Here is a 22,481-nt window from a genome sequence, read left to right on the forward strand (position 1 = left end):
TCATTACTGAACAGTTATTTAAGATTCCATCACAGAAAATGAATAAAACGTCCCAACACTTACATTCAAGATGACTTAACCCTGAGCAACCAACAATGTACTCAGCACACACAAGTGTATGTCAATGCTTTAAATGAGATGTTTATTTGATGCACTACAAAGAAAATCAGTCAATAAATGAACTTGCAGAAAGCAGACAAGTAGAACTTCAGCAAGTTTTCTGTACACGAAAACCTGGAAATATATTAAAATGGCAGCATGATTCTCAAATCCCAAAATAGTTAAATTGATTTCTTTACCCGCGTTTCTAAACAGACTGCATCTGGCTATAAAGCAATGAGTAGTTGTAGATGCAAACAAATTTTCAAAGCACTGCTTAGAAAAATTTTCATTTGGCAGGAAGCAGAGCATTCACTTCCACTTCACAGAGTTGAAGGTATTCTCTTTTTGGGAGGTACACTGTGACGTAGCGTCCAATCATTGTATATGGACAGTAAAAGGTTCTAGTCTCTCCTGTTTCCATAGAGCCAATCACGCTGCACCTGCAAGAGGGAACAGAATAAAGTTGGTTAGTGGCTCATCGACTTTGGTCTTGTTTAAAAATAATAACCGTCCTAATTCTGAATAATATGGTGCTCTGTGCCCCAGTTACAGTAGCTACTGTGTGACGAGGGGGAAGCTTGTCATTTGGTTGAGGGGGAAATGGAAATGATTGGTCAGTGTTGGCAGGTCTGTAGTCTGGTCTGTACTGTGCAGTGTAACTGGAGGACTGCAGTGTTAAACAGAGACGGCTGCTGGCAGCTCTCTCTCTCTAAAGGAGTAGTGCACACTTACCTGCACCGCCCCGAATAGACAGAGGATGTTGCACAGGTGAGACCGACATTATGAACACAACCTGGCGTTTAAAACCAAGAGAGGAAAAAACTATTTTTTGTTCTATTTCTGAATATAAGGCTCTGCACTGTAGAGATCAGTACTGACTCTGGATTATTGATGCCGTTGTTCTCCAGGGAGTTGCCGATGAGGATGCGAGCTCCATTGATCCTTTCTCCACAGCAGTCTCCTCTGTTGATGATGGTGACGGAGGTGATTGTGTACACCTGCAGCAGGTCCACCCTCCACCAGGGGTTGGCCCCTCCCGAGGTGTGGGTGCAGGTTCCATGGAAGAAGTAAGAATCTCGGTTTCCATCAATAGCATTGCCAGGCAGGCTGAAAGCTGCCGATTCCCCAGTCAGAAGATCCGACTGTGTGGCCTTCCCACGTACCGCTACATTCTCTGTGGGGGGGTGGGGTGGGGGGTGGGGGGGGGGGTGGGGGGGTGGGGGGGGTGGGGGGTGGGGGGGGGGAGATTATCACAACTGATACAGCATGGCTGTTTAAAATGCTGTCACTGCATTAGCACCCTGGCTCAATTACTGTGCACTGATCAGGAGTTTAAGCAGGAGCAGTAGACCTATAGACTGGACTACTGCAACTCACTCCTGGTCAGACTCCTACAGCACTCTCTACAGTCCCTTCAGCTCATCCAACCACACCGAAGCATGCTGGCTTTCAAACTCCCCAAATTTTCATATCTCACCTAATCCTGAGATTAATGATTAATGTTAAATAACAGATCCAAATTAATCTTAAAGGGTGAAGGTTAAAGTTATGGCACTTTTTCAGAGAAACATTTGACACAAGCTTTCAGGCACAGGTGGTTTCCATGGCAGTGCATGTGCATGGGGCGGAGTGTACCTTGTATGTATCTGTTATGAACGTTAGCTGACTTGATGGTTGAAATGGCCAAGATTTGAAAAAGTAGCATAATCGTTTTGACCTTCATCCTGGAAAAGAGGCAATTATTAATTAATATTTGTTCATTAAGAAAATATTCTGATGAAAACAAAAATGTGACAGGTTTTTGAACAAAACTTATTTAACACTGAAATTGACTCATACAATTTTATGCTGTAAGTTTGACAATTGACAGCTTTGTCTTCCAATGCTAAGCATTATAAAGGTAATGCCTGCTAGCTAACTTAGCATAAATATTCAGACAGTTTTCACGACCACTGATGAGACCTTTGAAACAACATACCTATTTAACATACAAAGGCTTTCCAGAAATAAATTCAATGTGAAGATCACAGGTTAATCCATATGCAGTTTTTAAACATAAAAAGCATCTGTGTTGTGGATTTTCAGCTTTGTTACATTCTCTGAAAAATACTAATGTTTCATAAAATGTTTGCCAAATTTCCGAAGTTTCAAGCTGGAAATGAAATCATCAGTAATTTTTGAAAGATTGCTAATGTAGAGCTTGGCAAGTTGATCTGCAGGTAGGTCTAAACTGCAATCTTACCTGTCTGTAAGGCTGCAGGTATTCACTGGTGGATCTTTGGTAGTTAATTGTTGACTAGTCAGTTGGAATGTAGATGTGTCTGGGAGGGGGCCTCTTAAATACCCCAGAATGGGAGTGCCTGTCAAATGTCAAACTTAGTTCATAGATTTGTGAGGAAGCATTACACAGTACTTACTCAATTTCAGTGGTAAATAAGTTTTTGTAAAGAACCAACAAAAATGGGAGTGCCTGCTCAAAGTGATGGTATCCTGTTTGTTCTGGCCACACAGGAGTGGGATGAGTTTCCCACTGTAGTCAGGACATGAACCCTACCCATCTTTCCAAACATACTGAATACTCAGTTCTTCACTAAAATAGTGTTATGATATTCAACCACCAGGCTGTGTCCTTTCATATGCAGCTATACATCACAGTGTGGAAGCTGGCAGTAGTTGACCTGTAAATGAATGTCTCATAAGTTTCCATTGATCTTAAGATTAGCATTAGCCGTGTAACCTCCCGCTTGATCTTGCGTGAAATAAAGGACGTTCATTTGAACACAGCAGCGTCTTGTGTCCAGATAGTAAACACAGCAGGTTTGGACCTAGAGGGAACAGGGAGAGCACGGTCAGGACTACCCTACCAGAAGCAGAAGGGAGCCTCAACACCTCTGAGTACGCGTAAGGTACCAGGTGGTGTTGCATTATGGGATATTAACTCACCAGTGTCTTATCCAGGATCCCCACAGCCTGCCCCTCCACAGGGAGGCCGACAGCAAGGAGACCCGCTGGCCAGCGAGCAACTCCAACTGCCGATGGTGGCGTTCCCGGGACACGAAGGTACGGTACAGCTGTATCATCCCTGGACCCTGCAGGAGGTGAGAGACAAACTGGCTGATCTACCAGACCCCGTGCAGAACGTGAAACGTTTTCAGTGAGGTCTAGGCCAGATAGAATCAATGTACAGTCCCACAGGTGCCGATTGGGAGATGGCGCTCCATGGCTTTTTCAAGCTGCGATGGGCAGGACTGAGAGGTAACGTTGGGGAAGTGAATGCTCAACCAGGACGCCCGGTGTGGAGAGAAGATGGCGCTTGGGGACCACAGTGGACTGCACCGCTAGACCGCATCAGAGCTCCAGGAGAAGCAAGGCCCAGGTGAGAGCGTGGCGGACTTTGAGGCACGCATGAGAGACCAGATGGTCCAGAGCTCCGGCCTGGAGCCCACACGAGAACCAGATGGGCCAATCAACAATCTGCTGAGGCAAGCTATGAAGAACGGAATGAGAAAGGAATTGGTGGACAAGACCAAGCTGACATGCATCGGCTGGGAACACGAGCCCTGGAGAAGGGTGAGGACCCGAAACACCGAAAGACAAGAAGCAGAAGAAGGTTCTCCTCGTTGCACAAATAACCCGCTTCCAAGTGGGAAGAGGCAGAGGCATGCAGCGCGGCCGAGGATAAGGCCAAGGAATGTCCCGTACTCCTGGACAGGGCTGGCAGCCACAGCCTGGAAACAAAGAAGGGAGAAAAGGAAAGTGAAAATTCTTTAACTAAGCAGTGTGTTAAACTAACTGAGAGTTTTAGTGATACACCTTTGCTAAGGTTAAATGTGTTAGGATAGAATGTAGAATTTTTGGTAGACTCAGGAGCCACTATGTCCGTAGTGAAAAGTAATGTGTTTAAAAATGTACCCGTGTCAGAAAGAAAAATAGAAACAGTAGGTGCATCAGTAGAAGCGGTAATGACATATTGGTAATGACATTCGGGGCGACATAGCTCAGGAGGTAAGACCAATTGTCTGGCAGTCGGAGGGTTGCCGGTTCAAACCCCGCCCTGGGCCAGTTGAAGTGACCTTGAGCAAGACATCTAACCCCTAACTGCTCTGGCGAATGAGAGGCATCAATTGTAAAGCTCTTTGGATAAAAGCGCTATATAAATGCAGTCCATTTAATGGAATAATTTTCTCAGCCCTTCGGAGTCAGATTAGGAGAAAAAGTATTAAAACACTCGTTTTTAATTATCTCATGTATACCCAGTAAATTTGTTAGGTCGAGATCTTATGTCCATACTAAATTTGAGCATAAAAGTAGGAGAGAATGGGGTGGAAGTGCAATCTCCTGTCTGTGGTCTGTATGCTATGAAGGGAAAAACCCTGCCTGTGTATTACTCATGGGACTTGGTTAATTCAGAGGAAGTGCAGCGGTTAGGGCATTATGCCGAAGACAGTGTGCATCAGCCAGTTGCACTGCATGACACCTCTCTGTTTTCCAGTGAAGGGCAGGAACCCACGTTTGGGTCATTGTGGTTTTCTGGCCCCGCTGATGAAAGTGTGAGACTCACAGATATTTTTGTGTCTAAAGACAGCAGTGCAGCCGCAGCAGCAGAACTACTCAGTGAGGCACAGCTCTCATTATGGGAGCCAAGTATGTCAGATAGCACGCCTCATATCTCGCTAGGGTCAGCAGATAGAAATTGGAAGATGATGGGACCCTGGGTGGAAGCTAAAGCAAAGGCTAGAAACTGGACAGAAGTAGAGAATAATGTACTCTGGTCTGAAAGTATGCAAACTTACCAATATGCAGTCAATCAAAGTGTGCCAGTAGAGAGAGGAATCCACTCTGTAAAAACTCATAAAAGCAAAGCCCCAGAATTAGACATTCCTGAATATTTGAAAACAGTACCGGATTGTGTTTGGGCAAAAAGTAGATTTGATGTGAGGTTGTTAAAATCAGCCACGCCTTTAGTAGTAGTGCCAAAGGGTTCACATAGGCCATGAAATCCTCAATACCCCCTCAGTGCTGAGGCAGTGAAGGGAATTGAGGCAACACGTGATGCTCTGGTGGCAAATGGTATAATTGTACCACGTCCAACATCTCCATGTAACACACCGATTCTGCCGGTCGGAAAAGCAGATGGCTCGTGGAGGTTTGTACTGGATCTAAGAGCAGTAAATGCTGCTGTGTTGCCAAGAGTGCCTGTTGTTCCAAACCCAGTTACTGTTCTGATGTCATGCCCACCTACGTCCACATATTTCACTGTAATAGATTTAGCAAATGCATTTTTCAGCATACCTGTAGAAAAGGAGTCAGAGCATTGGTTTGCACTTACCTACAAGGAGAGGAGGTGGACATGGACTAGCATGCCTCAGGGTCATGTAGAATCTCCAGCAGTATTCTCCATGGCCCTGAAAGAAGCGTTAGCAGGGTTTGAGGCGAAACAAGGAGGTACTCCTGTGCAGTATGTTGATGATTTACTGTTGTGTTCCCCTAATGAAGCAGTGTGTAGAGCTGATTCATTACAATTATTACACTTATTAGCTGAAACTGGCCAGAAAGTATCTTTAAACAAAATGCAGTTTTGCAAAAAAAGAAGGGATTTATTTGGGACACTGTCTAAAAGAAAATGGTCGGAAATGGGCGGACGACCGAATTAAAGCAATTCTGAGCGCTCCCAGGCCCAAAACAAAACAGCAAATGATGTCATTTTTCGGTTTGGTAGGACTTTGTAAAAATTGGGTTTTAGACTTCTCTGCAGTAACTAGGCCGGTGCATGACGCCGTACATGACACCCTTATGAAAATGAGGGGTGGGAGAGAATGGACTGATGAGCTTGACAAAGTGTTTTCACAAGTTAAGCCAGCACTGGCCGGGGCCCCCACTCTAGGAATTCCGGATTATCACAAACCATTTCATTTGTACGTTGACGAGCGGAATGGCTGTATGACTTCTGTACTGACCCAGGCGCATGGAAATCGACAAAGATCAATTGGGTATTATTCAAAAAGACTAGACGCCGTGTCTAGAGGACAGCCAGCTTGCCTTAGAGCAGTAACTGCCTGTACATTGGCAGTGGAAGCAACTTCTGACATAGTTCTACTCTCTGCCATTACAGTGCATGTGAGTCATGCAGTAGCAGCAGTACTGACTCAAAGCCAGAACAGCGCACCTCACGCCAGGTCACATGACACATATGCACTAGTAGTAGAAAGTACAAGACTGCCAGGCCATTACTCAGCCCAGGCAGCTGAATTATTTGAGCTTTCACAAGTGCTTACACAAGTCTGTCATTTGGAGCAGGCAAGTCTCTCACAGCCTGCGGTTCCTAGCTGTTCCTAGCCAGCGTGACCCTGATCTCAAGAATAATGCAGCGTTGTTGCTTGCATGGCTGAAAAGCCCCCAGGTTTGGCTGAGCATACAGATCTGACTGAGTGGCCTTCCCACATAAAGCCACATTCTCTGTTGGGCGGGGGGGGGGGGGAGAGTTGATTATCACAACTGATACAGCATGGCTGTTTAAAATGCTGTCACTTCATCAGCACCCTGGCTCAATTACTGTGCACTGATCAGGAGTTTCAGCAGGAGCAGTAGACCTATAGACTGGACTACTGCACCCCCCCTGCTGGTCAGACTCTCACAGCACTCTCTCCCCCCTAACCCCCCCCCCCTCCCCATGTTCCCTCCACCTGCTCCCCCTGACTGGCACAAACCAAAGGATTCTGAATTGAACTGCACTTATATTCACTTAAATGAACAAATGAGCCACAGCAGAAAGACTTTGCCTTACTGTTGGTCCACAATTCCAAAAGAATATTTTCACTCTCTAAAAACATGATTGTCAAAATTATCCAAATTCACAGTAAAGGGTAAGGGTGGAAGTTCTTGCCCTCTTTCACATGAACATTTGACACAACCTTTCAGGCACAGGTGGTTTCCATGGCAGTGCACAGGTGGTTTCCATGGCAGTGCACAGGTGGTTTCCATGGCAGTGCATGTGCATGGGGTGGAGTGTACCTTGTATGAATCCATCAGAAACTTGAGCTGAATCTGACTTGAGGGTTGAAATCGCCAAGATTAAGTAATATAATCATTTTCAACTTCATCCTGGAAAAGAGGCTATTATTAATTCATGTTTGTTCAAAGTCATATTTGTTAATTAAGAAAATACTCTAATGAAAATGTGAGTTGGTTTAAAAAAAAAAAAAAAAAAAAACTTATTTAACACTGAAATTGAGGAAGTTACTGCACAGTGTTTCCTCATACAAATTTGTGCAGTAAGTTTGACATTTGACAGGCACTCCCATTCTGGGGTATTTAAGAGGCCCCCTCCCAGACACATCTACATTCCAACTGACTAGTCAACAATTAACTACCAAAGATCCACCAGTGCACACCTGCAGCTTTACTGACAGGTAAGATTGCAGTTTAGACCAACCTGCAGATCTACTTGCAAAGCTCTACATTAGCAATCTTTCGAAATTAATGATGAACTAATTTCCGGCTTGAAACTTTGGAAAGCTGCCAGACATTTTATTAAACATTAGAGGGGGGTTTTCTGAGAAAAATGTAACAAAGCTGAATATCCACGACACAGCTGTTTCCTATGTTTCGAAAATGCATGTGGGTTAACCTGTGATCTTCACATTGAATTTATTTGTGGAAAACCTTGGTATGTTAAATATGTTGCGTTAAAGGTTGCATAAAACGGTATTCAGTCAATTTCAGGGTTAAATAAGTTTTTTTTTGAAGAACCAACTGTCATATTTTCATTTTCAAAAGCATAGTTTCTTAATGAACAAATTTGACTTATAAATTATAAAAATATAAATTAATATTTGCCTCTATTCCAGGATGAAGGTGAAAGTGATTATGTTACTTTTTCAAATCTTGGCGATTTCAACCCTCAAGTCAGATTCAACTCACGTCCCTGACGGATACGTACAAGGTACACTCCACCCCATGCACACGCACTGCCATGGAACCCACCTGTGCCTGAAAGGTTGTGTCAAATGTTCATGTGAAAGAGGGCAAGAACTTCAACCCTTACCCTTTACTGTGAATTTGGATCTGTTATTTGACAATCATGTTTTGAGATAGTGAAAATATTATTTGGAATTGTGGACCAACAGTAAGGCAAAGTCTTTCTGCTGTGGCTCATTTGTTAGTGAACATAAGTGCAGTTCAGTTCAGAAACCTTTGTTTTGAGCCAGCCAGCAGGAGCAGGTGGAGGGAATGAGGGGGGGGAGGGGGGTTAGGTGGTCTGGATGAACTGAAGGGGCTGTAGAGAGTGCTGTAGGAGTCTGATCAGGAGCGAGTTGCAGTAGTCCAGTCTAGAGGTCTACTGCTCCTGCTTAAACTCCTGATCAGTGCACAGTAATTGAGCCAGGGTGCTAATGAAGTGACAGCATTTTAAACAGCCATGCTGTATCAGTTGTGATGATGTTCTCCCCTCACAGAGAATGTGGCTTTACGTGGGAAGGCCACTCAGTCGGATCGGTTTTTTAAGCTAAACCTGCTGGGTTACAGCCAGCCTGCCAACGCCATCGATGGAAACCGAGATTCTAATTTCTTCCATGGATCCTGTACCATCACAACTTTAAAGCCCAACCCCTGGTGGAGGGTGGACCTGCTGCAGGAGTACCAAATCGTCTCTGTCACCATCACCAACAGAGGAGACTGCTGTGGAGAAAGGATCAATGGAGCTCGCATCCTCATCGGCAAACACCTGGAGAACAACGGCATCAATAATCCACAGTCAGTACTGATCTCTACAGCGCAGAGCCTTATATTCAGAAATAGAACAAAAATAGTTTTTTCCTCTCTTGGTTTTAAACGCCGGGTTGTGTTCATAATGTCGGTCTCACCTGTGCAACATCCTCTGTCTGTTTGGGGCGGTGCAGGTATGTGTGCACTACTCCATTAGAGAGAGAGAGCTGCCAGCAGCCGTCTCTGTTTAACACTGCAGTCCTCCAGTTACACTGCGCAGTACAGACCAGACTACAGACCTGCCAACACTGACCAATCATTTCCATTTCCACCCCAACCAAATGATAAGCTTCCCTCTCGTCACACAGTAGCTACTGTAACTGGGGTACAGAGCACCATATTATTCAGAATTAGGATGGTTATTATTTTTTTAAAAGACCAATGTCGATGAGCTGCTAACCAACTTTATTCTATTCCCTCTTGCAGGTGCAGTGTGATTGACTCTATGGCAACAGGAGAGACTAGAACCTTTCACTGTCCATATACAATGACGGGACGCTACGTCACAGTGTACCTCCCAAGAACACAATTCCTTCAACTCTGTGAAGTGGAAGTGAATGCTCTGCTTTCTGCCAACTGAAAATTTTTCTAAGCAGTGCTTTGCAAATTTGTTTGCATCTACAACTACTCATTGCTTTATAGCCAGATGCAGTCTGTTTAGAAACGCGGGTAAAGAAATCAATTTAACTATTTTGGGATTTGAGAATCATGCTGCCATTTTAATATATTTCCAGGTTTTCGTGTACAGAAAACTTGCTGAAGTTCTACTTGTCTGCTTTCTGCAAGTTCATCTATTGACTGATTTTCTTTGTAGTGCATCAAATAAACATCTCATTTAAAGCATTGACATACATGTGTGTGTGCTGAGTACATTGTTGGTTGCTCAGGGTTAGGTCTTCTTGAATATAAGTGTTGGGACCTCTTATTCATTTTCTGTGATACAATCTTGACAATGACTGTTCAATAATGCTAGTCAAACAAAAATAACTTACTTTGAACATTATAATGTTGCCAATAATGTTATTTAATGGTTACAATAGCAACAGAAAACCAGTTTGACAGAAACCAGGGCTCTGGGCTATATTTTAACAATCTAATTACACAATCAAAAGTGCACGGTGCAAGTGCATATAGGGCGTGTCCAAATCCACTTTTGCTAGTTCAACAGCGGTTAATCTGAGCGCAAAGTACGGCGCATGCTTCAAAGGGGTTGCACTTAGTCTCTTAATTAATCATAGCTGTGTTTTGGGCATAACATGAAATAAACCAATCATCTCCCACTCCCCCGCCCAAAACACGCCTATGATAAATTAATCACTGGGCATTGATCTCTCCTCCCACAATCAGCAACTTGTGGGCGTGCTTTATATTTTTAAAACAGTGTTCCTTAAATGTATGCGGCCCTCCAGGACTGGAGTTAAACCTGCAGACCCTGCGGCCCTCCAGGACTGGAGTTAAACCTGCAGACACTGCGGCCCTCCAGGACTGGAGTTAAACCTGCAGACACTGCGGCCCTCCAGGACTGGAGTTAAACCTGCAGACACTGCGGCCCTCCAGGACTGGAGTTAAACCTGCAGACGCTGCGGCCCTCCAGGACTGGAGTTAAACCTGCAGACACTGCGGCCCTCCAGGACTGGAGTTAAACCTGCAGGACGCTGCGGCCCTCCAGGGCTGGAGTTAAACCTGCAGACGCTGCGGCCCATCCAGGACTGGAGTTAAACCTGCAGACCTGCGGCCCTCCAGGACTGGAGTTAAACCTGCAGACACTGCAGCCCTCCAGGACTGGAGTTAAACCTGCAGGCGCTGCGGCCCTCCAGGACCGGAGTTAAACCTGCAGGCGCTGCGGCCCTCCAGGACTGGAGTTAAACCTGCAGACACTGCGGCCCTCCAGGACTGGAGTTAAACCTGCAGACGCTGCGGCCCTCCAGGACTGGAGTTAAACCTGCAGACGCTGCGGCCCTCCAGGACTGGAGTTAAACCTGCAGACACTGCGGCCCTCCAGGACTGGAGTTAAACCTGCAGACGCTGCGGCCCTCCAGGACTGGAGTTAAACCTGCAGACACTGCGGCCCTCCAGGACTGGAGTTAAACCTGCAGACACTGCAGCCCTCCAGGACTGGAGTTAAACCTGCAGACACTGCGGCCCTCCAGGACTGGAGTTAAACCTGCAGACACTGCGGCCCTCCAGGACTGGAGTTAAACCTGCAGACACTGCGGCCCTCCAGGACTGGAGTTAAACCTGCAGACACTGCGGCCCTCCAGGACTGGAGTAAAACCTGCAGACACTGCGGCCCTCCAGGACTGGGATTTGACACCCCTGCTGGACCATTGTAGCCTCTGCTTTATGACATCCCAAGACACATTAGTACATCTCACCAAAGAGTGAATAGCTATAAAAATCAGCTTGTGTCCCCTGATGCTTAAATTTGAATGTAGAAATACTCTGTTGCTCCCCATAGTAAATGTTCTGTGTAAAGAGCACTCTATCATTGGTTGATGCTCTTCTGTAATTGTCCTACTGGCGCCCTCTGCAGGTAAAATAACATAGTACAACCTTGGAATTAACTGAAAAAAATTAATATACTACAGTAACTGACTGTATAGTGATGTTGTATTTTTGAAGACATGATAATTCCAAAAATATCATTTTGAAGTGTCTCACACTGTCATGAAGAGGGTCTAGACGACAGGTGAACGATTGGGAAGAAGAAACTATTTGACTAGTTTGCTCTGGGTAATGGGAGTAAAGAATTTGAGTTTTTCTGTGTGGGCCTCTGGGTGGCTCACGCTGTGAAGACGATGATTAGAATCTACACTCAGAGGAGGATGGGTTTCCTCTGTGAGTCTGGTTCCTTCCGAGATTTCTTCCCATCTGCCACAGGGAGTTTTTCCTTGCCACTGTTGCTTTTCGCTTGATCTCTGGATGCTTTTAACACCATGTTCTGTAGTTTGTCATCCACCTGTAGATCTTTAGACCGAACATTACTTGCCACAATCACTGTGATTGAAATGGCCGTCCAATGCGTTTATTTACTACTCCCTACGACTGCACTACTGACTCCCACTGCTGAATTAGTATAATCAATATTTATGCACTTATTGACCGCACTGTGAGAAAAAACCCCGTCAAGATTTGGTTTTCTAACACTATGGCATCTGTGATTATGAGGATGATTTAAGCACTACCTAATCTCAGTTTCAATTTTTGTCCCTTTCAGGTGAGGTCCCAGAGAAGAGCCAGAGTCTTTAATTCTAACTTCATATTCAAGCCCAGGTGTTATCCAGTTTGTGGCAGGTGAGGTGCAGGTGTGGGAATCAAGCTGGTTTTCTGTTGCTATTGTATCCAGTCATTAAATAACACAAAATGATCATTTGTTCAAAAGAAGTTATTTAAGTTTGACTAGAATTATTGAACAGTTATTTAAGATTGTATCACAGCAAATGAATAAAAAGTCCCAACACTTTCATTCAAGATGACTTCACCCTGAGCAAACAACAGTGTACTGAGCACACACACGTATGTCAATGCCTTAAATGTTTTTTTGATACCTTGAGTGTCTATTTGATGTGCTAAAAAAAAATGAAGTCATAAATCAACTTGCAGAAAGAACTCAAGCAGAACTTCAAAAGGATTTTTTGTAGACTCTTGACAGCATAATCCCAAAATCCCAAAAGAGTCAATTTTATTTCATTACCCCTTTTCAGATTCACTGCATCTGACTGTAAAGAAACAATCACGTTTAAATACAAAGGAATTTGCAAACGACTACTTAACAAGGGGCAGGAAATAAAACATTCACTTCCACTTCACAGAAGTGAAGGGATCCTGTTTTTGGGAGGTACACTGTGACGTAGCGTCCAATCATTGGCTGCGGACAGTGGAAGGTTCTAGTCTCTCCTCCTGCCATAGAGCCAATCACACTGCACCTGCAGGAGGGAACAGAATAAAGTTGATTATCGAATTTGGTTGTCTTTCTGAATGATATTCACCCTAATCCCAAATATTATGGTGCTCTGTACCCCAGTTCCATTAGCTACTGTGTGACGAGGGAGAAGCTTGTCATTTGGTTGGGGAGGAAATGGAAATGCTTGGTCAGTCTCGGCAGGTCTGTAGTCTGGTCTGTACTGCGCAGTGTAACTGGAGGACTGCAGTGTTAAACAGAGACGGCTGCTGGCAGCTCTCTCTCTCTAAAGGAGTAGTGCACACTTACCTGCACCGCCCCAAACAGACAGAGGATGTTGCACAGGTGAGACCGACATTATGAACACTACCCAGCGTTTAAAACCAAGAGAGGAAAAAATTATGTTTTGTTTTATTTCTGAATATAAGGCTCTGCGCTGTAGAGATCAGTACTGACTGTGGATTATTGATTCCGTTGTTCTTCAGGTGTTTGCCGATGAGGATCTGAGCTCCACTGATCCTTTCTCCACAGCAGTCTCCTCTGTTGGTGATGGTGACGGAGGTGATTGTGTACACCTGCAGCAGGTCCACCCTCCACCAGGGGTTGTCCCCTCCCGAGGTGTGGGTGCAGGATCCATGGAAGAAGTCAGAATCTCGGTTTCCATCAATGGCATTGCTTGCATGGCTGAAAGCTGCCCATTCCCCCTTCAGAAGATCCGACTGAGTGGCCCTCCCACTTAAAGCCACATTCTCTGTGGGGAGGGGGGGGGGGGGAGATTATCAGAACTGATACAGCATGGCTGTTTAAAATGCTGTCACTTCATTAGCACCCTGGCTCAATTACTGTGCACTTATCACAAGTTTAAGCAGGAGCAGTTGACCTATAGACTGGACTACTGCAACTCAGATTCCTACAGCACTCTACAGCCCCTTCAGCTCATCCAACCACACCGCAGCAAGCACCCCCGGCCCCCCAACCACCCCGTGCCCCCCCCCCCATCCCCCCCCCCCAACCACCCCGTGCCACCCCCCCTCCCCATCCCTGCCCCCCGCCCTGCACTCCCTCCATCTGCTTCCACTGGCACAGTGTAATTATGTCACTACCAAAGGTTTCTAAACTGAACTGCACTTATTCACTTAAATGATCAAATGAACCACAACAGAAATACTTTGTCATACTCTTGGTCCACATTTCCGAATATCATATTATATTCTCTCAACATTAATGTCAAATAACAGATCCAAATTCATCGTAAAATGTAAATGTTAAAGTTCTGGCACTTTTTTAGAGAAGCATTTGATACAAGCTTTCAGGCACAGGTGGTTTCCATGGCAGTGCATGTGCATGGGGTGGAGTGTACCTTCTACATTTTCGTCAGGAACGTCAGCTGAACCTTGCTTGAGGGTTGAAATGGCCAAGATTTGAAAAAGTAACATAATCGTTTTCACCTCCATCCTGGAAAAGAAGAATTATTTTTTAATATTTGTTCATGGAGAAAATATTCTGATGAAAATGGAAATGTGAGTCGGTTCTTTAAAAAAAACTTATTTATCACTGAAATTGACTCATAAAATTTTATGCTGTAAGTTTGACATTTGACAGCTTTGTCTTCCAATGCTAAGCATTATGAAGGTAATGCCTGCTAGCTAACTTAGTGTAGATATTCAGATAGTTTGCACCACCACTGATGGGTCCTTTGAAGCAACATAACTTTAAGGAACATTAAGTGTTTTCACAAATAAATTAAATCAATGTGAAGATCACAGGTTAACCCACAAGCAGTTTCTAAACATAGAAAACAAAATCTGTGTCATGTGGATGTTTAGCTTGGCTACATTTTCTCATAAATATTGATTATACTAATTCAGCAGTGGGAGTCAGTAGTGCAATCGTAGGGAGTAGGACGGCGATTTGAATCATAGTGATTATGGCAGGTAATGTTTGGTCTAAAGATCTACAGGTGGATGACAAACTACTACTGCTCTTCACACTGATGATCCATGACTGTTTACCTCCAATAACATTATCATGTTTGCTGATGGAACAACAGTGGTGGGCCTTACCACCAACAGTAAGTCAGCAAACAGAGAGTTGGCAGAGCAGCTAGCAGCCTGGAGTGCTGAGTGTAAGTCAGAGACCTTAACCTTTTCGCTGGATGTTTACCAGACCTTTGATTACAGACTTGCACAGGGCGATCCTTGCCCTCTACTATAACCGTAGTTCACAGTGCAGTTCTGTTATTTGGTTAACCATTCGGACCATGGTCTCTTCTGTGTGCCTTTAAGTACGGACCGCAAGACATCTTATCAGACAACTCTGACTGAACGCCTCTGAATATGGTTTGTTTTTTCACAGTCTTAACTGCACATTTATTTCCTGTGTACATTGATTTGCTGCATATGAAGGGACACAGCCTACGTAAGCTGTACAAGTAATGTACAGTAACGGAGACCATCAGAGCTGCTCTCGGCAGTACAAGAGTGCTGCCTCTCCAAGGCAAAGATGCCCATTTGCAATCAATAAGTGTAACACTAACCTACCAAAAAAACAATTTGTATTGTAATAAAAGAATCTCTCGGCAAAGAACCTTGTATTACCACACCAAGAACATTATCCCCAGCCGACATTCACTCTGAGCAGGCACTCCCATTTTAGGGAATTTAAGAGGCACCATCCCAGACACAACTACATTCCAACTGACTAGACAACATTAAACTACCAAAGATCGACCAGTGAAAACGTGCAGCCTTACTAACAGGTAAGATTACTTTTAGACCTACCTACAGGTCTACTTGTGAAGCTCTTGATTAGAAATCTTTCAAAAATTTATGATGAGCTCATTTCCGACTTGTCAAACATTTTATTGAACATTCATACTCAGTTTGACTGGTTATTTATTCTAGAAAATGTAGCAAAACTAAACATCCACATAAAACTGACTATTTTCCCTATGTTTAGAAACTGCTTGTGGGTTAGCCTGTGATCTTCACATTGATTTAATTTATTTGTGAAAACACTTAATGTTCCTTAAAGTTATGTTGCTTCAAAGGACCCATCAGTGGTGGTGCAAACTATCTGAATATCTACGCTAAGTTAGCTAGCAGGCATTACCTTCATAATGCTTAGAGTTGGAAGACAAAGCGGTGAAATGTCAAACTTTTTTTTTTAAAGAATCGACTGTCAAATTTCCATTATCATAAGAATATTTTCTAAATGAATAAATATTCATTAATAATTGCCTCTTTTCCAGGATGTCAAACTTACTTCATTACATTGTTTGAGGAATCACTTTGCAGAACAGCACCAGTGTCAAATAAGTTTTTCTTATTTAAGAATCAGCTTTTTAATTTAATTTATTAATGAACAAATATGACTTGTTCAATTTGTGACAAAGAATATATCCCATTTGCCTCTTTTCCAGGATGAAGGTCAAAACGATTATGTTACTTTTTCAAATCTTGGGAATTTCAACCCTCAAGTCAGACTCAGCTCATGTTCCTGCCGGATACGTAGAAGGTACACTCCACCCCATGCACACGCACTGCCATGGAAACCACCTGTGCCTGAAAGCTTGTATCAAAAGTTTCTCTGAAAAAGTGCCAGAACCTCAACCTTTACATTAAAGGCATTTAGCAGACGCTCTTATCCAGAGCAACTTACACTATTTTTACTGTATTTAACAACTTACACTATATTACACAACTATTTTATTATTATTGTTTTACACAGCATTTTCGTTGTATCCTATTATACAGCTGGATATGTACTGAAGCAATGCAGGTTAAGTACCTTGCACGAAAATACAACAGCAGTGTCCTACCAGGGAATCAAAAACTGTGTCCTTTAGGTTATAAGAAATGTGGACCAACAGTAAGGGTTAGGGTTAGGCAAAGTCTTTCTCCTGAAGCAAGCTTGATCATCTCAGTGAATATAAGTGCAGTTCAGTTCAGAAACCTTTGGCAGTGACATAACTATACTGTGCCAGTGGAAGCAGGTGGAGGGAACAGGGGTGGGGTGGGGTGGGGGGGTTGTGCTGTGGGAATCTAACCAGGAGTGAGTTGCAGTAGTCCAGTCTATAGGTCTACTGCTCCTGCTTAAACTCCTGATAAGTGCACAGTAATTGAGCCAGGGTGCTAATGAAGTGACAGCATTTTGAACAGCCATGCTGTATCAGTGCTAATTTCCCCCCCCCCCCCCCGCCCCCCTCCTCTTTGCAGAGAATGTGGCTTTAAGTGGGAGGGCCACTCAGTCAGATGTGTACAATTCTCAAAACGAGGTGGGTTACAGCCATGCAAGCAATGCCATTGATGGAAACAAAGATTCTCATTTCCTCCATGGATCTTGTACCATTACAACGGGAGGGGCTAACCCCTGGTGGAGGGTGGACCTGCTGCAGGTGTACACAATCACCTCCGTCACCATCATCAACAGAGGAGACTGCTGTGGAGAAAGGATCAATGGAGCTCTCATCCTCATCGGCAACTCCCTGGAACAAAACGGCATCAATAATCCACAGTCAGTACTGATCTTTACAGCGCAGAGCCTTATATTCAGAAATAGGACAAAAATAGTTTTTTCCTCTCTTGGTTTTAAACGCCGGGTTGTGTTCATAATGTCGGTCTCACCTGTGCAACATCCTCTGTCTGTTTGGGGCGGTGCAGGTCAGTGTGCACTGCTTCTTTAGAGAGAGAGAAAGCTGCCAGCAGCCATCTCTGTTTAACACTGCAGTCCTCCAGTTATACTGCACAGTACAGACCAGACTACAGACCTGCGAACACTGACCAATCATTTCCATTTCCTCCCCAACCAAATGATAAGCTTCCCCTTCGTCACACAGTAGCTACTGTAACTGGGGCACAGAGCACCATATTATTCAGAATTAGGGTGAATATTATTTTTTAATAAGACCAAAGTCAATGCGCCACTAAACAACTTTAATCTGTTCCTTCTTGCAGGTGCAATATGATTGGCTTCTTGGCAACAGGAGAGACTAGAACCTTTCAGTGTCCGCAGCCAATGATTGGACGCTATGTCACAGTGTACCTTCCAAAAACAGAATACCTTCAAATCTGTGAAGTGGAAGTGAATGCTCTGCTTCCTGCCAATTGTAAATATTCCTAAGAAGCAGTTTGCAAATCCCTTTACATTTAAAGCTGGTCATTAATTCATAGTCATATGCAATAAATCAGAAATGGGGTAATGAAATAAAGGTACTTTTTGGGACTTTGGGAATCATGCTGTCAAGAGTACATTTAGATTTTTTCATGTATAGAAAACCTGCTGAATTTCTACTCATCTACTTTCAGAAAGTTCATTTATTGACTGATTTTCTTTGTAGTGCATCAAATAAACATCTCATTTAGGCTTGACATAGTGGCACTGAGTACATTTGGTGCCTATGAATACTGAATGTAGTGTGTGTGACGGGTGCAGTACATGTTGGTTGCTCAGGGTGAAGTCATCTTGATTTTACGAATTTGTATTTATTTGCTGTGCTACAATCTCAAATAACTGATAATCTAAGAAATCACAAATAATCCAACATTCTTTAACCAGATTATATGTTACCAATTTTGTAATTTAATAACAGGATACAATAATTACAAAGAACGTGATGGATAATGTGACGTGGTGCTTGTGTTTCTTTGCTCAAGAATTCCTTGGGAGCCTCCTAGCTCCTTGAAGGAGCATTTAATGGGTAGAAAATGTCCTCCAAAATGGCGCACCTCGATCAATTTCCGGGTCAGTCAAGGACCTTGGAGACAAAAAAACAGAATAAAATAAGCAAGTGGAACGCACCCAGGTCTGACTGATTCCAGACGGAAATTTAAGGTATTTCTGACCCGTTTGGCCTTCCAAACGAGGAAAGGAAGCGAGGAGAGGAGGCAAGGAGGTAAGAAAATAAGCAGCTGGAAGGCACCGTCATCCTCAATACCTTTCCGCGAACGCTGGAATGCGTCTCTTGTGCCACCTAGTGGCGGAAATAGAGAATTACACCCAACACCAGGCTGTTGTTTTCAGTCACTGATCATCGGTCAAAGTCTCAGAGCTCTCCAGCCCCCTTACTGTCTAACGTCCGTCCTTCTTGGATGTGATAACAGCAGCTGCCAATTTCATATTCCACGCACAAAACTGCACCTGTGAAGGATATGAGACGAGCAAGCCGCCCCTGCCGAACGCTGCATTCAAAGCAAACGCTGCAAAAACAGAAGAGCAGTTTCCTGTTCAGCCCAAACGCATCGCAGCCAAGAACAACAAACACACACAGACCTGTCATCTGTCTTTTTTTTTTTTTTTTTACTTTACTGTTCATTCTGTTGACTGCAAGAGGTGCAGACTCACTGGCCAATCAGCATCCAGGGTGTTTCCCTCCATTACAAACGCAGTTGTTAACAAAGTTTATTTACAAAAGTCGGCTTTACACGCTCAGCTTCCCAGGGACATCCGTAGGAAACACAGTAAGATTTGCTTTGAGGAAAGGAAAAGGGATGCTCTGTGAAATACATTACATTTATTTAGCACACGCTTTTATCCAAAGCAACATAAAAATAAGCACCACCATATGCTCAACCAAAACCAATTTAAAGGGGCAGTTCACCCAAAAATTAAATAAGGTACGTTTCCACTGACCCAGAGTAGTAGACTACCTGCCCACCCAGATAACTTGTCACATTGCAGCAAAACTTCCTATAAATTCACTGCAGCTCACCCTGATAAACACGGACCTCATCTTCCAGTGGCATCAAAGCCCCAAAAATGTACGTTTTAAAAATTTAACGTCTCTCCAAATGTGACACTGCAGCAGTTCGCTGAAACCACGCGGGACTTCAGCTCTGTGGTCGTTGTAACTGTGAGGTCATAATTTGGAGAGACATTAATGTTGAATTTTTTGTGTTGTTTTTTAATGTTGTACACTGTTCGCAGTTTTGAATATCTAGGAATTTCCTCACATTTCAGTGAAACTATCCAGATGGACAGATCCCAGGCTACTCCGGGTGCTGGGCCATCAAATCTTCTCTCAAGTTTACTGCTACCTGTGTGAGTGGATGTTGGGTGCATGTTATGAGGGAAGTCACCTATGGAGATCTTTCTGTGCAGTTCTTCAGTTAACCTCCCTATCAATACTGCAGAGCCTTTAGGGGAAGTTTAAAAAAAAAAAAAAGTAGGCAGTACATGAACAAACCACAAGCTACCATTATTTTTGTGCTCTAATATCAAGAAAAATAAATAAATTGTGACAAAAAGTATTGATAGTCGCATTTGCGCAGGAGCTAATCGTAAACCGGTGCAGTTCGCAAGTTTGGAGAAAGCACTGGGAGCAATGACAGAGCTAGATTGCTGTGTTATGGCTGCGTGCCCGCCAAACCCCCTCCCTCCAAGCCCGTGCATGTGTGCAGCCTGACAGCTGAATACTGGGGAGAGGGCATATAGAGCGCTGAATACTGGGGAGGGGACATATAGAGCGCTGAATACTGGGGAGGGGACATATAGAGCCGGGGTGTAGGGGAGAGGCAGGCCGGGGGGCAGCGGAGAGGCAGGCGAATCGTAATTCACTTCCTGTTAGGGTTAGAGTTTGGGTCCCGCTCAGAGATAAACGAGGCCGTGGCTTTTTTTTGGCTTGAGTGACAGTTCCATTAGGCCCTTTACACGGGTTCCCAGAACCACAGAGCTCTGCCCAGAATGCACACGCACCAAGGCACAGCGTCCGTCCTGCCACACGCCACATGCTACACGCTACCCGCTGGCCACTGATTGGCTGCCCCAAAGCAACAATACAGAACACCTGAAGCTAAAAACGTTAAACACAATACAAATCTAAACATTTTTATAATCCATTTACAAATTAGCTTATGCAATAGTGCTTTTCTTCCCCCGTCTTTCTGCAAAACGTTGCCTGTAACGGGCAGTGAAGAACATCAGAACGCGTTGGTGATGTCACACGTGCATCACTGTGCACAAGAGCGGCATGACGTTTGACACGAACACACCATGTGAACATGAAGACAACTTTGACCTGTTTCTAGACAGATTCACAGGGTTCAAAACCCCCTACACGCCCCCCCCCCCCCCCCCCCGAAAACGGAAAATGTGTAAGTATGGCCACACCCAAAGCACTGCACAAGGGTTCACAACCGAGAAGAAGATTTTTTTTAAAATATTTGTCTTCTTGCAGTGAACACGTTTTATTCCCCTCCGTGTTTGCCAGGCTGTGGAGCGTACAGACACTGAGCTACGGCACAGCGGATTGGTCAGCCCGGACAGAGTCTCTTTCCCCGACGTTTGGCCAGCACACCATCCTGCGCTTGGGACAGTCTTTCACAAGGGTGGGAACGCGGGGAGGAACACGACTCGGGACGTCCCGTTTGAGTCTCACATCCACACCACCTCTCTGCGTCATGTGACTCCAACATAAGACATATCGAAAATCTTTAAAAGTGTCAAAATAAACAACAACAACAACAACAAACAAAAACAAAACAAAAAGTTTGAAAAAAAAGTTGCACAAAAAAAAAATTTTGTGCAGCTTGCTTGAAAATGAATTATGAATCCAGAAAAACAGAGCAGAGGAAATGGAGAATCTCCAGTGTATTTTGTGGCTCTGAGAGTAACAGCAGCGGACAGAGTTAGTATGCGCTGGATGTGTCCCTCCCTCCCTCCCTCTCCCTCCCTCTCTCTCCCTTTCTCTCCCTTTCTCTCCCCCTCTCTCACTCTCCCCCTCTCTCTCTCTCCTCCTCCCTCTCTCTCCCCCCTTCTCTCGCTCCCCCTCTCCCCACCCTCTCTCTCTCTTTCACTTGACCTGGTGCTGGATGATCTCCACGTGCACCTGGTCCTAGAGCTGCATGCCACCATCCTCTTCTTCCTCCTCCTCCTCCACTCCCTGCCCCTCTTCCTCCACCCCCCTTCCTCCCCCCCCTGCTGTTGGGTAGATCTGTCCTGCCGTTGGGTTGACCTCTCCTGCTGTTGGGTTGATCTCTCCTGCTGTTGGGTAGATCTGTCCTGCCGTTGGGTCGATCTTTATGGCCGTGGTGTGAGCCTGGTGCTCCTCATCCTCCACCCCCCCTGCCACGCCCTGGTCCTCAGGTGGCCCCGCCCCTGAATGCTCTTTGCTGGGGGCGGGGTCATAGCAGGAAGTTCTGAGCTGGGAACCGATTGGTATCTGTGGCAGGGTGCAGGTGATGGGGGCGGGGCCAGAACTCCGCTGGGCAAGGAAGTGGGAGGAGCCTATCATGGCAGGGGAGGACCCAATCAGGGTGGAGGAGGATGCAGGACGCTGGAGGCGGGGCTGTTTCGGAGCTGGGGGCGGGGACATGTGGAGCATGCTGGGTAAGGCCTGGGGATGCTGCTGCCAATCACACGGCTTCTTCTGCTCCTCCAGCTGCCGCTCCATACCTGCGGGGGGAAAAGGTCAGGGGTCAGAGGTCAAAAACTCACAGCAAGGCTCCAGTCACCTTCACCTTCACCAGAACCACTAACACAGGGTTGTGTGGAGGCTGTGCTGCACAGTGTGGGGCAGCGGTGGGCAGAGTTCCGGTCCTGGAGGGCCGGTGTGTGTGTGCAGGTTTTTGTTTTCACTAATTATCCTGGCTAAATGAGCCAATGGGCTGCACACACCAACACCGGTTCACTTGTAGATTAGATCACAGTAATACTTTTCATTTAGGGACACAAGAACAGTCTTTGGCTCTCAATCATTCACTTATCAAGAAACGTAGGT

At 44.8% G+C, this 22,481-nt stretch overlaps 4 protein-coding genes across 6 annotated transcripts in view; 2 read left to right on the forward strand and 2 right to left on the reverse strand.

The window, feature by feature from the left end:
* Nucleotides 1-121: 121 nt before the first annotated feature.
* On the reverse strand, nt 122-14,225 carry LOC135239258 (uncharacterized). Its single transcript, XM_064307805.1, has 8 exons — nt 14,127-14,225; nt 13,223-13,517; nt 12,636-12,791; nt 4,896-4,950; nt 3,046-3,191; nt 1,738-1,826; nt 982-1,276; nt 122-542 (listed from the first exon to the last, which is right to left on the reverse strand). Exons 1-8 carry the CDS (start codon nt 14,218-14,220, stop codon nt 389-391), a joined length of 1,284 nt encoding a protein of 427 aa, XP_064163875.1. The 5' UTR covers nt 14,221-14,225; the 3' UTR covers nt 122-388.
* On the forward strand, nt 6,821-18,122 carry LOC135257506 (fucolectin-4-like). Of its 2 annotated transcripts, none has more exons than XM_064340344.1 (4): nt 6,821-7,511; nt 16,188-16,282; nt 16,984-17,281; nt 17,722-18,122. In XM_064340344.1, exons 2-4 carry the CDS (start codon nt 16,189-16,191, stop codon nt 17,885-17,887), a joined length of 558 nt encoding a protein of 185 aa, XP_064196414.1. In that variant the 5' UTR covers nt 6,821-7,511; nt 16,188; the 3' UTR covers nt 17,888-18,122. The 2 variants fall into 2 exon arrangements, with proteins under 2 accessions (XP_064196414.1, XP_064196498.1); XM_064340428.1 differs by lacking the exon at nt 6,821-7,511 and adding an exon at nt 15,376-15,524.
* LOC135257440 (fucolectin-4-like) lies at nt 7,519-9,708 on the forward strand. Its single transcript, XM_064340214.1, has 4 exons — nt 7,519-7,719; nt 7,950-8,044; nt 8,556-8,853; nt 9,292-9,708. Exons 1-4 carry the CDS (start codon nt 7,703-7,705, stop codon nt 9,443-9,445), a joined length of 564 nt encoding a protein of 187 aa, XP_064196284.1. The 5' UTR covers nt 7,519-7,702; the 3' UTR covers nt 9,446-9,708.
* Nucleotides 18,123-21,475: 3,353 nt separating the features above from the next.
* Nucleotides 21,476-22,481, reverse strand: part of LOC135258031 (glucocorticoid modulatory element-binding protein 1-like) — a 10,718-nt gene continuing 9,712 nt past the window's right edge. Inside the window, exon 10 of one of the 2 annotated variants that reach the window (XM_064341348.1) lies at nt 21,476-22,156. In XM_064341348.1, the coding sequence (XP_064197418.1) occupies nt 21,597-22,156 (560 nt within the window). In that variant the 3' untranslated portion in view covers nt 21,476-21,596. The remainder of the gene's footprint in view (nt 22,157-22,481) is intronic. The other variant, XM_064341262.1, reaches the window with a different exon arrangement.

Source organism: Anguilla rostrata, chromosome 1, assembly GCF_018555375.3.
Source record: "Anguilla rostrata isolate EN2019 chromosome 1, ASM1855537v3, whole genome shotgun sequence".
NCBI lineage: Eukaryota > Metazoa > Chordata > Actinopteri > Anguilliformes > Anguillidae > Anguilla > Anguilla rostrata.